Source organism: Pezoporus occidentalis, unplaced genomic scaffold (assembly GCF_034315485.1).
Source record: "Pezoporus occidentalis ecotype Australia unplaced genomic scaffold, CSIRO_AGI_Poc_V1 ctg20, whole genome shotgun sequence".
Classification (NCBI taxonomy): Eukaryota; Metazoa; Chordata; class Aves; order Psittaciformes; family Psittacidae; genus Pezoporus; species Pezoporus occidentalis.
In genome coordinates this window covers 3930861-3946210 of record NW_026913856.1, presented here as the reverse complement: position 1 = coordinate 3946210, position 15350 = coordinate 3930861, and the positions used below count along the sequence as shown (strand labels likewise).

General features: G+C 35.9%; 1 protein-coding gene across 9 annotated transcripts in view; it reads right to left on the bottom strand.

Moving 5' to 3' along the window:
- The window catches only part of WWOX (WW domain containing oxidoreductase), a 524801-nt gene that overhangs the window by 379172 nt on the left and 130279 nt on the right, over positions 1-15350 (bottom strand). For all 9 annotated transcript variants that reach the window (XM_062618287.1, XM_062618285.1, XM_062618290.1 and 6 more), the window contains exon 8: positions 13927-14191. In XM_062618287.1, coding sequence (XP_062474271.1) covers positions 13927-14191 — 265 coding nt within the window. The remainder of the gene's footprint in view (positions 1-13926; positions 14192-15350) is intronic.

The window sequence follows — 15350 nt, the reverse complement described above, 5'->3', positions numbered from 1 at the left end:
GAATTGGCAGTTCACAGGACTTCTACTTTCAGCCTTGAAAAGTTCACATATCTATATTCTGCAGCAGCTTTACAGCCTGTCTCCATGGGAAGACAGCATCACCTCTGTTTTCTGATACGACACTTAGATGCCAAGTCTCATTTTACAAGTGAAAAAACAGGCAACTAGGAAGCCTCAAAAGTAAATTCATCTTCTTAGTGGAAAACTAAGAAAACTGGTAATTCATTTATCTCACCTAAGCAGATCAATTCAGAGAAGTTTGAAAAACCATGGTTGTAACTTATTACAGCATTTGCTGTAACAAATGAATCTTGTGGAAATACCAAACCAACTGTGCCTGACAACAAATGACGAATATAGAACAAGCTTTTATTTGCTTATTCTTGACATTCAGTACTGACACTTATGCAGTTAGTTAGGAAGTCATTCAAAATATATGCTTGGGAAGAATTCACAAAAATCTCCCAAAACAGAGGACAACAGACGACAAATATATCCATACGCATAAAAGCTTAAAGCAAATAGACAAAGGTTATTCCATCTCTAAGTCTGTATTCCAGATCTCCATAAGGGGAAATATGGAGGAACCTTTCATATGCCAAACCAGTTCAAGACTCCAAGCCTACCCACTCAACTGTACTGATACTCAGGGCCTTTGCCTAGGGGAACAGCAATAGGAAAACTGCCTTCCTACATAGGAACAATGCTGCTCTGCAGTGGGAAGTGGTCTCTTCAGTACTGGGCAGGGAGCACCAAGACATCTAGTATTTGCAGATCACGCCTCTGGTTCATGATTAACACCATTATATCAACAGCACTATTTGAGATGGGATGAGCTATTCGACGTGAGTAGACAATCAGATTCTAAATGACACTGTTACGAAGTCATTAGCATAAAAAATTGCCAAGACAGTTGTTTTATTTGAAATGCTAAATTAGTTTTCTTGTACTGGTAGTATTCATCATAATGTAAGTTTGACATTTCAGGACAACATTTTAATAGTAATCCTGTTCAGAAGAAAGAAATAGTTTTTCTCATTTTGTAGCAAAATGAAAAAAACATAATTAAAGTCATTAGTAGATTACAGTGACAGACAAGGTAGCTCTAAGAAAAATACCTGCATTCAGAAGTGTTGAATTTAAATAAAAACTCTTTTCCCAGTATTTTCAAGTATTCTTGTGCTCTAGATTGTAAATCTGAAATGTTCTTCAATGTTTTATGCATAATGATGGTTACAGCATTCAGACATCAGTCAGAACGTGCCAATTCAGCACAAGGATTTTCAAATGTGTTCCTTCTGTGTAGTCTGGTACTCTACACTTGAGTAAATACTTTCTTTAACAGTTAGGAGTCTCACCAGCCATTTGTATATCCATAGTCATCTATTAGAAACAAAAGAAATTAGAGAGGTGTGATCAAACATTAAAAATAACCTCACAGCAAGTTTCACTCCTATGCCTACTTTACACTATTCTGAATTAACAGAAATAACCATCTTAAATGCATGAAAGTTGAAAGTACCACCCACAGAAGCAGCACACGTATGAAAACTCCATTTCTGGAAATGTCAAATCTTAAGATACTACTGCCATAACAGATAGAAATCCAGAGCACTATCAGATCTATCCTGCATAAAAAAACAAGTAGATCTTGTTTCTGAAGACAAACAATTCTCTCTATATCTCAAAAAACAATTTCCTTTTATATAAGATGCATCATCCAACATTGCTATCTTCATCTCATTTCAATTTGATGCTTTTACAATTAATAAAATTCCTCAACTACCTTGCATATAATTTTTTTTCTTTCTTTTTTGGCATGCACAGACTGTGTTATATCCAGAGTGATATTTAATAACTGCAAAAATGTTGTCATCAAAATAGTGGATAGCCTTATGATGTTTATATTTACTGTCATCCTTCTTGCTAAAGTAGGATTGATGCTACAAATCTAAAAACCTCCTAGAAACAGTGAAATAAGAGGTTGAAAAAATCCAAATGACTCACCTATTTTAAGTCTCAAAGGAAAATTTAAAAACTAAGTAAATTTGGAAATTTTCTGATTACAAATCCACATTCATATTACTGCAAAACTAGTAAGTAGTGCATCTGTGCTTTTTTACACTGAACAAAGCATGATAAATTCAGTATTATGTTCACTTTCCTCCCTCAAGAGAATGAGTACATTCTGCCACTTTATCACAAATAAATCATACAAATTCAGATCATGTAACACATAACAAAACATGGAACCATTTTAATATTTCAACTGGCAAATGGATTCAAGTTCCTTTTTTGCCAAGCCTTCCTCTTCTATTCTGAATATAATTCTTGAATCAGATGAATATTTGAAACAATTCTTCAAGACATTACCTCCAAGGTATTTAACATACAATCACACATTTGTGTTTTCTTCCTTTTTTGATGAAGGTGAGAAACTACAGGACTAATACAGTAGATTAAGAAAAGGAAAAGGAGAGGCAGAAGGGCACATGATCTCACACTGGTACTGGCAATAAAACCTATACAAAATTCAGGTCAACTTTTTGGCTTCATTAATTTTTCTGGAACATATTCCCTCCGTCTTCGCCTTCTTTATAAACTCTTACCTACACTTACCTAGGCACAGGAACAGCAAAAACATTAGTACAATGGAAAGAAGTTCAGGATTTGAACAGTATCCAACTCTAGATTTTTCAATAACTCTCATTGATATACAATGGAAGCTACTAAACTACAAAATACTATTGAATATCCAGTGGAAAAAGTAAACACACTTCCTAAGACAGTCTCATTAACCGCAGACCTATTTCCCTCCACATGAAAATCTAGCCAATGCTCCAAGCTGGCCAAGGAACATCCTGCAGTTTCAGTCTTGCCTTTAGAGAAAGAAAAAAATATATTACCACACTCGTATCCATAACGCCAAAAAAAAAAACCACCCCAAAATCAACAAACCCAACCCAGTAAATTCCCTCACATTTTCCTCAGGGGAAAAAAATAGATACCTATATATATAGTAAACTTTGAGATAAAGAACTCACAAGAACTGGGAACATTATTAGTATCACAGTGGGATACCTCCCACTAGAAAAAGCCTAGAAATATGAAGTTTCTATACATACATGTACATTTTCAATAGCTTTGTTGGAAGGAAGTTTTAGGAATGCTAATTCAGTTAGGCAGTTATCAAGTCCAGGGAATGCCAACATGATGATGAATGGCATGTCACATGTGAAAAACAAACAGATGAATCACTTTTTCAGGAAAACAGACCCTTTTGTGTTTGCCTATCCAGGAATATTAAACATATGAAAAAAAAAAAACCTATATTTTTCATTTATATAGATAGGTATATATACACATTTATAACTAAAAATAGTGAGAATACTGAAAAAACATTATGTAGTTCTCTGCATTTGATATACTGTATTATTTTTGGACCTTGCAAATACATTTTTTTAATGACTTTCCTCTAAAAGAAGGGACTTTCTAGCTCAGATTACTTGAGCACTCTTACTGTTTACTCTTCCACCTTTTTTGTAAAGTCAGAAGAGATTTCCCTGAGAACTTCAAATAAATAAGATATCCAGCTGCACAAACACTATACATTCTGTTAGATTACTTTGGCTTCCTAAGGAATATTTGACTTTCTCTGAATGTAAATGATTAAAGAGGATCCATCATACGAAACTGATTGGTGAACTGTTTAAAGTGGTATGGCACCTCTTCAAAGATGATACAGAGAGAAATGAAAAGACCGTGTTATGATAAAGCATCTCAGATATCCAAGGAGTTCTAGGGAAACATTAATGTAACTACATCCACCAATTAAGAAATAGTATTTAAATGACAGTTCCATAAAATAGGATCTACACTATATTCGTTTTTTAAGTAATTTGGTATTTCATCTACTCTAAATATGGCCAATAAAAGCTTGGGGTTTCCTGAACATCTGTCCATTCATAAATAGCAACTTCAAAAAAATGTAAGGAAAGATAAACCATGTTCTAGAATCTGCAAAATTTATACTTCTCTGTGAGTTATGCTCACAAATGATAGACGGTAACAATGTTCAATTATGTAATCTCATTTCATAACCATTTGTCATTTTAAATAGGATTTTAATTTCTAGAGGTCAAACAAAAAAAACTAAACATTGTCCAAAAACACTGCTCTTGCTGAACTTTAGATGTGTGGATTAGCAGTTTTAATTCCTAAAGAGCTAACTAGAAGGCTAGTACCAGCAAGTATGTATATGCATATATTAACACAAGGAAGAAAGAACTACGATGAAATCAAAGATGAATTACTGCCTACTTACCATGTCAACTGACAGGGACAAGAAGACCTGAGTTCAGAGTTTGGTGATAAAGGAAGAGTTTGATTTCTCTTCAGTTCAGAAATAAACAGAAGATTTGCATTTAATATAAAAAAAAAAAACCATATCCAAAAATGTTTCAGTTCTTGGACTCTGAACTCACTAAGAAACTTGATTTACGAGAAGATAATTGGGAAAGTGGAAAGCACACCAATAAAGCACAACTACTTCTTACAGCCATTTACTCCTAACTTCCCACCATTCCATCATTAAGGTCTTCTCACAGCTTCTATGATTTGTTAGATAGCAACAGTTTGAAATGGAACCCAAATTTGCTGTCTCACATCTTATCCATCATGGGCTTTGTTTTTCACATTTCATATCTCTCAAAGCACTGTAATTTCAATAGCTGAAAATGTGGTTCAGTTGAAGTGCCACGTATAACTTGCATTTGGCTGTGCTTAATTTATTTTCTAGCTATACTGCACACTACCTATGTCCGTCCAAAAAGTTTAAAACCATTATTTAAAAAGAGGTTTTAGGGACTACCTTTTTCAATAAAAAGTTATTAGAAACTCACAGCTAAAACCTCAAGTTTTATCACTCTGAATATTTGAAACTATCTTTCTAGAATCTTATCAACAGATCACTGCATCATTATAAATGAACTACAGTGCACTGACTCTGCTTTTGACTACAGCTATCTCATTCATAAAAACGTTACCTCTATTACTCTCTTGTTATTAAAGAAAATGAATAATCCTGTGATTTATGTGCTAGCTGGTAACTAAGGAGCTCTGGATGTTACCATGTTATTTACAACAAACTAAGTGACCTTGCTCAGGCACACAAATGAGAAACTGTGCGGCCCCCACAGGGTTGGGTCATCTCATCTGCAGTACTGTAACCACAGGGCTCTGGGGTGCAGTGAGAGGCACCCACATGGCTCTGGGGTGCTGTGATGGCACACAGAGGGCTCTGCAACAAAGCAAAAGGCAATGGGGGACTTCTGGGCACAACTGCATTTGTTCTTCAGCTGTAATTTCAGTCAGCAATTCTCATTGCTACCTAGGCTACAAAGTCATCAAAGATTAAACCCTTATTAGGCAAAAAGTACAGAATCATGCTATGAAAATACCTTTTATTTACCAGGTCTTCTTAAAATTATCCATATAACTATGTACTAGCATAATCTGAAGCCTGTTTAAGAGTGGGTGAAAGAAGATCAGTAGCAAAGGCAAGTATTGCAACCTTCAGAGACACATTAAGATGACCTAGGTTGGCACATACCATAAAACTATTTTAGACCATAGCTGCCACGTTTCCAAGTTAACAGCCACATGTTTGCATTACCACTAAATAAATGCATGAAAAAAAAAACAAAACAGATGCAATCTGGTTTAGTTTTTAAGATCTTCAAGAGATTAAAGTTCAATTGCCTGTATAATACAGGAAAACACTAAATATTAACTTTGATTACTCCCAGCTAGTTATTGTTGGTAGCTAAGGGTAGAAAAAAATATGAACATACACATTTACTTCTTAGTTTATGCAACCTGAGTAATACATTCAGGGAAGTTCCTCACTGTGTGTTTTCCCTTACATACTCTTTCCCAATCTATTATTTTTAACAGAGCTATATGATAAATGCTTTGCTGTTTTCTTAGAGACGCTTGTCAAAAAACATTAGATTTATGAAAAGCACACAAGGAATACTTTTTTGTGTGTGGCTTGCAGAAGTGTCACAAACCTGTCCATGGCCAGAGTTTAAACATTAGATCTATGTGGCAAAACAGCATAGACCTACTTTTGAGAGAGAACATATTTGTAATCAGTCAGAAGGAAGGGATGCCAAGAGGTCATACATATAAATCCAGAGTATTATCTAGTGCTGCTAATAGCGATTTTCTTCACTGAAAAAAACAGGGGAAAAAACAAAAAGAAAATAGTTTTTCAGAGCACTGTGAAAATACAGGTTCCCATGAGAACCCTCCCCCCCTCCCCAAACTTTAAATTTTCATCCTACTTTCACATCTGCTTGTAATACCTGACTTTGAAAAACAGAATACCTGTACAGCAGCAAGCAAAAATAATACAATCACAAAAATAAAAAAAACCCTCAGACTTTCAAGTACTTTGATAGTACTGAATTCCACTACCTAATCACCTAAAAAGATATCTTCAAACCCACAGCTCTAAATTTAGTCATCTTTGCCCATGGAAAATCAATCCCTTACTTGTTTTCAGTTATTGCAGTAAATAGTTTTTGCAGCAAATAAAACAAATGATGTTTCACTATGAGAAAGATCTCAACAACACTACCACAGGGATGGGGCAAATTCCTAATAGTAAGTATAGCTATGGCATAAAAAAGAAATGAAGGTCAAGGGACAAAATAAAAGCTAACTCTCCTGTTCAGCTGCTTCTGTCAGACTGCAACATCTTGCCCATCACCCAAGGACCTCAACAGTTGTAATACAACAGAAAATTCCTTCCTTATGGTTTCTCAAACACATTCTGAGCAGATCAATGCTGCAAAACACCTCAGGGACAGCACATCACTTCAGCCATGTTTAATTCTGCAAGTGATGGTGAGTGAAAGGGGAAGAATAAGAGTCGGAAAAAAACAAGAACTCAGGACTACAAAAGAACGCAGGAAAAGAAGTCCAGTGAAGGAAAGTCTGGGACTTTCAGACAAGAAAGAAATTATGGATGCATCATACCAGAGTGCAAAAATAAAACGGATTCACTTTTGAAACCTTTTGTTAAGCACTCACTATTTTATTTGTAATGCAGCTTATACCCAAGAATCTGATACTCCCCTGTTATTCAATAAAGAGGTCTGTTTCTAGATGGTATAAAAATCTGGATCAAGAAATGAAAATAACTGAATGCAAGACTGACTTTCTGCAAGTTTCAGAAAGCAATATAATGTTCTCTGCTGTTAACTACCTATGAGGTTAATCTTCAGGTTTCAGGCAGGAGACGACAAGGTATCAGACAGGGCTGTATGTGAGGGTGCACAAAGATTAGCATTTTGGGGCAATTCAGACCTGCATGCAGACATTCCACAAGGTGTATATATAACTTTCTAATCCAAGAAGGTTTTTCCAGGCTGGAAAATAGGGAAACATGCTTTTTAATTTCAGATTCTAATTTAATTACATGTAATATAAAACATTATGGACCAAATGTTTCCCTGCCTTGCAGCCCACGTACTTGGCAGGACATTCTGAAATGCTGCAAGGATCTAGGGGGAGAGAAAGAAATTCCTTACTTCCTCAACAAAACTATAGGACATAACAGAGCTGCCCCAAAAACAGCTATGGGGGTGTATTGGACACAGCAAATACCATGGCCATTACTCCCACTGAGCACTGCCTTGCACACTGAGATCCTGAGCTGTGGTCTTTGGCATCTGGATGGGTTTTCATAAAGACTTTCCATTCCTGTGGTGTAGGTTATGGAGAACAGATTTAATTTGCCCTCATAGTTCATGCTACATTTATTTTAGCAGGAAGTTAAAATATGTATCAGTTAAATGTAAGTTTGATAATAAACTAGATTATGTTTTATTTCGTTATTAAATAGGATGCAGAAATTCTAAATGAATAGAAGAAATGTTGGCCCATTCTTCCAAAATGATTCACAACTATTTTGGAGGAATCTCTTTACCATCCTGCTACAACCAATAAAAATATTCTTCCACAAATGCCTTCTTTCCTTTATCCAATTTCCAAATCTATTTAAAAAAAAAGTACTCCACAAGGAAGTATATACTGTCAGGGTTCAATAAAATAGCTGTCTTTCCATGTTACTAGAGAGACAGTTCTGTGTGTTAGAAAGAGAGATGTTGCTTAGTATCGCTTTACCATTTACACTTTAGGCATTAACCCATGAAACAGGAGAACTGTATATGTGATATATACACTCTGCAGCAAGTGCTAATATCTACTAGACAGTTAATCCCGTTTCATTCTCCAAGCCTCTTTCACTTTCTGCCCAATACTCAATTTGAGAACAGAAACTGCCATTTTGATCAAATCTAAACTGTGAGGTTCTTTTCAAAGCAACTGTTTGTTGCTTTTCAGGAAACCCCAGTGCATTTTCAGGAATGTTTTAGGGATGAAATACAGGCCAAATTCTATGCTGAAACGCGCACATACCCACCCTGCTCATGACTGCTCTGAACATGCACAGCTGAGGGCAGAATTCAGCCTGAACTGTGAATTCAGTAACGGAAGCCAACATCAACTCAACACAGCCCACACAGATCTTTGGACAGCAAAAAATGTTTGCTCAAGGAGGGAATACTATCCCCAGTTCTAAGGGTTATTCCAGCTTCTTTAGCAAGGAACAGGGGAGAAAGAGATGATGAGACTGCAGGGTCTCTTTTGAGCTTTTATCAAACAGATGTGATCACCAGGTAGAAGAAAGTCATTCTTACAGATGCAGATTCATCTCTTGCCAGAATAGCATTTCTGAGTAGATGTTACGTGTGAGCATAAATCACCACATGAAATGTAAATTTAGACACTTCCAACATGTGGCAAAAGTAAAAGCAGTGAAGCAGTTGTAGGCACAGGGGTTTTCCTTCTACTCAGATGAGGATTCCAATACATGTACACTGCCTAAACCACTCCTAGGATAACACCAGAATGACAATTCATTGTTTTATGAAAGACTAATATATGCAAAGGACTTTGGGGCCCTTAAAAATATTCCTTATAATTCCCAATAGCAAATACTTTAAATACAAAATCCCATTCTGAAAAGCTACTATCTTTAAGGGAGGAGGATCAAAGAGCAGTTCAAGTATCAGTCTCTTACACAGTGAAAAATTAAGGCCAGAATGGTCTTACTGCAGCTAACTGGCTGTTTAAAGGCGACAGGTTGAGCTCTTCTAGATGTAATGTATATTTCAGTATGAGAACCAACGTTTTATTCCCAGCCATTAGAAGGGGGTAACACATCTGCTAAAACTCTAGCACAATGGCTGGCTTTGCACTGCAACAGGAAATGTAACCCAATAGTCTCAGAACTTCTACAAACTCTAGCCATTTCTTAATGTAAAAGGATTTGAAAACTCAGTTCACTGAAACATCTGTTAAGCTCTTGCTACTCTAACACATGATATTCTTTCTGCTCTATTACCTGCCAACAAAAATATTTGGTTCTATGTAAGACTATCACAAGTGTGCAGTAATGGCACTCTGCTTCTAATTTTATATGCCATTGTACACTCACAAAATCACTGGGGGGTGACACTAGATAGCACACTCAGTGTAAGCTCCAAACTTATAATAAAGGTATTTAATTTTAATCGTGTGTGTAAATAAGAACAAATCAGATGGGTCCTGAATGACTTAGCATTAACTTAAAACAAAGTAACTTAGTCAAACTGCACTAGAGACAACTTTAAGGAAAGGAAAGAAAAGAGAGACAGAAGGAGAAAAGAAGAGCAAAAGAGCACAGAGGAAAGAGGTAAAAAGAAAAGAAGAAGTTGAGAAAAAGCAAGAGGAGTAGAACCGTGAACCCTTAGATCAAACCAGCTAAGCACATGCACGGCCTATGCAGTAACGTTCAGAGCTTCTCTTCCAAACTGTTATTTACAGTGGCCACCTGTTTCAATTGACATTTAATTATACTACAAGCTTCTCCAATTTACTCAGTAACTATACAGTGGTAAGTAAAAGAGAAGCCCTTTGAACATTATTAGAGCTACAGTTACTACAATAATGAAATGGTAATTTACTTGCAACTACTGCTTACTACAAAAACAGACTTGTTCTCCATTTCTGTCTAGCAAATCCTTATAGATTTTAGATCTTAAAAAAAAGGTGGGTTGGAAAAAAGGAATAGGCTCAGTTTCCAGTTTCAGCTCTACTTAATAAGCATCAGTGATTTAAATATTCTGCTGTTTCAAAAGCTGACGAGACAGCTCCCTGTGATTCCACACAAGGATTTACTATAACCAGTACAAACATAACACGATTTTTATGCTGTAGTGACTCATAGAACAAGTTTGCAAAACGTGGAGTTGCATTTACTGCAGTAAGGTATGACCATTTACACAAGCTACTAAAATTGAGTTCCTAAAATCCTCACACTTGAAAGACATAAACCCTAACTATGTTTGTTCTTTTAGAAAAATCAGATTTTAAGTTAAAACAGCCTGACTTCATAAAGTGTCCTGATTACTGAAATTAAGTCACAAAATTTGCAGCAAATAACAGCAAACAGGTAAATAAGAGTGCGATATTAGACTATTCAACTCTTCAGGGAATCAGCTAAAACAGCTATCAGCAGTGTTTACTAAGCTAAATTCTGTCATGCCGAATAACCCCAAGTGCCACATGCCAGAGGCTTCATGACCTCTCCCCAAGATGGTGATTCACCGTAGACAACAGCATGCATTTCTGAAGAAAATACTACATCCTCATCAACCAAAGTGCAGCTTTTCAACACTCAAGAACTGAACAACTAAAAAATATTATTAAATATTAAAATATTATTAAAATAGTAAAAAAATACATTTTGGATACACAATGTATATTTCTTCCTTGTCGGAAACAAAACAAAATAATTACTAAAAGTTATGATTTCTAGTAAGTGAACGTTAAATAGATGATTTTACAAGTACCACAGAAAATGATGACAACTAAGTCAAATGTGTGAAGTAGCAACTTGCAGCCAGGATATAATGTAAGAATTACATTGTTCTGGAAATAAATAGCAGGGAAACAAACATATTTTCTAATTCTCTAGCTTCAAAGTTATCAAAAGATCTGAAACTTTAAGCTATCCACCTCTCACAGAACATCTAGTAAGTCTATCTTTATGAAATGCAAATTAAAGATGTGATTATTTTTTTTATTAACAGCTTTTACAATAACACAAAAAGGTACCAGTTATAATCTGGTATGTGCAGTGGAACTCTGTGTGTATGTGTGTATACATATATGCATATATATGCATGCATCTACACAGACCCCAGGAGTCTACAGATCAAAATGTAGCAAAGACCTTCAAATGGGCTCCAGAAGGATTAGGTTCTCCATGTATCACAATGCTGCAGCATCTAAAGCTACTGCCTCAGAGACCAAAACCGGTACAGGCATATCTGCAAGTCACCTTGCCTGAGCTGATAAACCTTACCTCTCTCCACGCAACCTTGACACGGATCTCTTAATTCCAGTTACGGACCCAGCTCAGACTCAACTACATTAAATGCTGCTGCATCATGCTGCATTGTGCAATGCAGACATCCTTGCAAAATACAGGAACATAGAGTTCACAACCTTTGGACTGCAGCTTTAAGCTTAAGACACACACACAGTACTCTGACAAAAACACTCATCTAAAATCTGAGGTGAGTTGCCACAGAAATACTGACAGGAAGCCCCCAAAAGATCCTCAACAAAGTCTGTTCCAGGTTGGTGACAGTGCGATCCCTAAAATAAAGAGAAGCAGCAAATAATTTGTTCCCTACAAAACTTTAAACAGAAAAACTCTTACACTGATGATGTTGAGAGTTTCAGCTCAGCAGGTTTGCCTACCCAGGAAGGGGCACTCTTATAATTTTACTGGCAATGAAAATATTGGTAAGGTTCAGGGGAACATAACGATTCATATCAGAATATGAGCTATAAACCTGATGCTTACACTCATACCCTCCAGCACAACATTCAAATAACCTCTGTGAAATACAAACAAACACAAAAGACCAAAGTGATTGGGTTGGAACTGGAGTGTGCTGATATTCAGTGCTGGTATTTTGCATTCTTTTTTATGTACCACCCATAAATAAATAACTATTTAGAAAAAAAAAATCTATCAATTGTTTTAAAGAATTCAAAATTAACTTCATTGTTCATTTTGTTCCTTAGAGGTTATTCAGAGCAGGAAACACAAAAGGTTCCTTTGTGAAGCCATGTCAGAGCAAATAAAACTAACAATTCATAAAGTTCCACAGGCTGGATCCTTTTCATGGGACATTGATAGCATACGTTCACTTACCCATTCTCAGGAGAACTTCAAGCATTTGTTTTACAAACTATCCCTAACACAGCAGAGACATGGTTTTAAAGGTCCTGGTCAAAAAAAAGCATGCTGTTGAAAGGTATTACTTGTCCCAGGGTGCCAGAATGCTCACTTACCAATATCATGGACATAAATAGTTTTTGCATATGTACAGCCTGCAGACTGCAGGCAGAGGTTAGAGGTGTGAAGACTCCCCTGACTGACATATTACCAGTGTACCACATTACAGTGTTTTTAATTTTGCTCCACGAGTCTTACTGGAGATCCAATATTGTTCAAGAAGCTGTTCTTTTTTGGACGTGTAAGCAGAGTGTTGAACACTATAAATGTTGTTTCCACTTATACTGACATGGTAAAAAATGAGATTAATATCATTACCTAGATGACAATGAAAATTAGAAGCAAACTTTTTTGTGCAGGTATACATGCAAGTTCCACCACGGATTTGCTCAGCTGCTACAGCTTATATGGTAGATTAAGCTACTTAACGATGGATTCCTCTGCCCTAACAATTTCTTCTCTGCTCTTTCTAAAATAAAGTTAATTGGTCTGAATCCCCAGCTCAGCAGACAGTAAGTTATGCTACAACACAACTACTTGTCACTTGTGAAGTCTTCTGCAAAAACAGCCTGGTTTGGGCTTGAATAAATTGCTGTGCCTAGATCAGTTCTGCAGGGGTATGAATCTTCCCATTTCCATGATTCATAGCTGTAAACATTCAGGGAGACTCCCTCTCTGCTTCACTTTTGGGAATACCCTTCTTTGTGAATAAGGGATGAGAAATAGAAAGGTAAAGGAAGGCAGTTCTCAATGAAGCAACAGTCATCCTCTGCCTAAAGAGAGGATAACCTGGGCCAGAGGTTCAAGGGATAAGAGTAACTGGTGATGCTGCAAATTCTCATCTAATGAAGCCTTATACTGTTGGTTATGAAAGAACTGTGCAATCTTTCATTATGTCCTGGTCCCACTCCAATGGAGACAAAGGGAAAACACCCATTGCCTTCGGTGCTTTGGAAGAATCAAGCAAATTGCTGGGGTTTTGTTTTTGTTTTTATTTTTATTTTTAAATATGAATGAAGGTGCTTTTACCACTGAAGGCACTTTCTCTTAGCCATTAATAATGTCTGTAGTATCTTTTTTAACTAGGGCATCTGTTTACATAAAAAATGCAGTCAAGCGTATTCCACTTAAAAACCAAAGCAATTTTTTTGATGTTTTACATATACTGAGCACAGAAATAACTCTAAGCTATCCCATACCTAAGATGTTCAACTACCTTAATCACAGTGAAAATCATGTATTCAAACAAGGAAGTCATGCATTCCACCTAACAACGTACCTTTACTGAAGACTGACAAAGTTGATCTAAAATGACTGACGAATCCTCTAAAAAGAACACTTCACTAATGTGCACTAATGAACTAATGATTTTTTGTAATTAAAATCAGGGTCATAGTAATAAAAGACAATAGGTTAAAGCAGATACATAAATCTGGATTTTTATAACTTTACTCCCCTGATTAGAAAAAATGAATATGTGTAAAATACTGTGATTCACTTACCATGGACTTGGTGAAGGGTCGAGCCAAGGTAAACAGCAGGGTATACACCCACCAGTTACGATGAATGGAGGAGTAAATCATATTTCCAGGATGGACTGAGTTAGACGTCACCCCATGGGGAGAAAGGCGTCGGTTCAGCTCATTGGAGAACAGTATATTGCAAAGTTTGGAACGATTGTAGGCCAACATAGCCCAATACTCCTTTTTAGATGGAGAAAGCAGACTGAAATCGAGTTTTCCAGAGTAGTCTTTAATTTCTGTAAATCTAAAAACCAGTAAATATGCCTTAGATAGCCCAGAGTTAATTTTGCTCTCATTGAAAAGAACATAAAATGTAGACAACAGAGTAGAACTTGGCCAGATACAACTCATTTAGCAGTTAAAAGTATCTACTGGAAACTGTTTGAGACCCAGTGAACAGTACCATATAATATGGCAAAAAGATTTTGAATAATTATCAAAAGTAAATTATTAAGGAATTGAAATAACAAAAGGTTTTCATGATTTAAAGGCACCATATGTAACATACAAATAATTTTATTTTAAATCCAGAAAAAAGATTTTGCCATAGATTCACAAAAGCACAATCAACTTGGAGGAAATAATGTAGGATAACTGCATTATGAGCACAGAAAACCAGCGTACTTTCATTTCCTTTTCTTCCCTTCCCTTGATTATTTCATCCAGTGTTCACATACTGCACACTTTCATTTAAGTGTTCAAGTAGCTATGGATGAGTCTCACTGCCTCTTAGCCTCTTTTTCAGATTAAAAATTGATGAATATAAAGGGGTTATAACCTTGGTAACTTGCCATCAATAGTCTTATATGTTTAAAAGATAAATGTAAACAAAGCCAAAATGAGTTCTGGCAGAGTATAATGTTTTTAAGTATACCCATGGCATGGCTGAACACAAATCAAAGTAACTAGTTGATGTTTTTTAATTGGGTCTGACAGAGTCATTAAACACCAGCTGTTTGTTTCTTTCCTTCTTTTTTTTTTTTTTTTAATAACAAAGTAGTGAATGTTCTAAAGACATTTAGATGAAGAAAAGGAAGTTTCCATGTAGCATTTTTCTCCCCAATTCTTCTGATTTGATTTATCAATTTACTGTTATATCTTAGTATTTGAAAATAATACTACATTTAGTTACAGATCTATGTTTCATTCAGAAGAGCTACTAAAAATAAAATGGATTTAGCAAGCTCTTTTTAATACTCAGAGTTTTCAGAATCAGCTGGAGAGAACAGGGATAAACATAATTATAGTACACACTAGAAAAATGCTTTAAAATATCTTTACTAATTTTGCATCTTGTGCCCAGAAATGAAGAGATCAGCTGGAATTTCTACATTCAGTCTGTGAGCAGAATTATAATACACTCAGAGAAAAGCAACTATGGTATTTGAACTCAAGAGGAATCC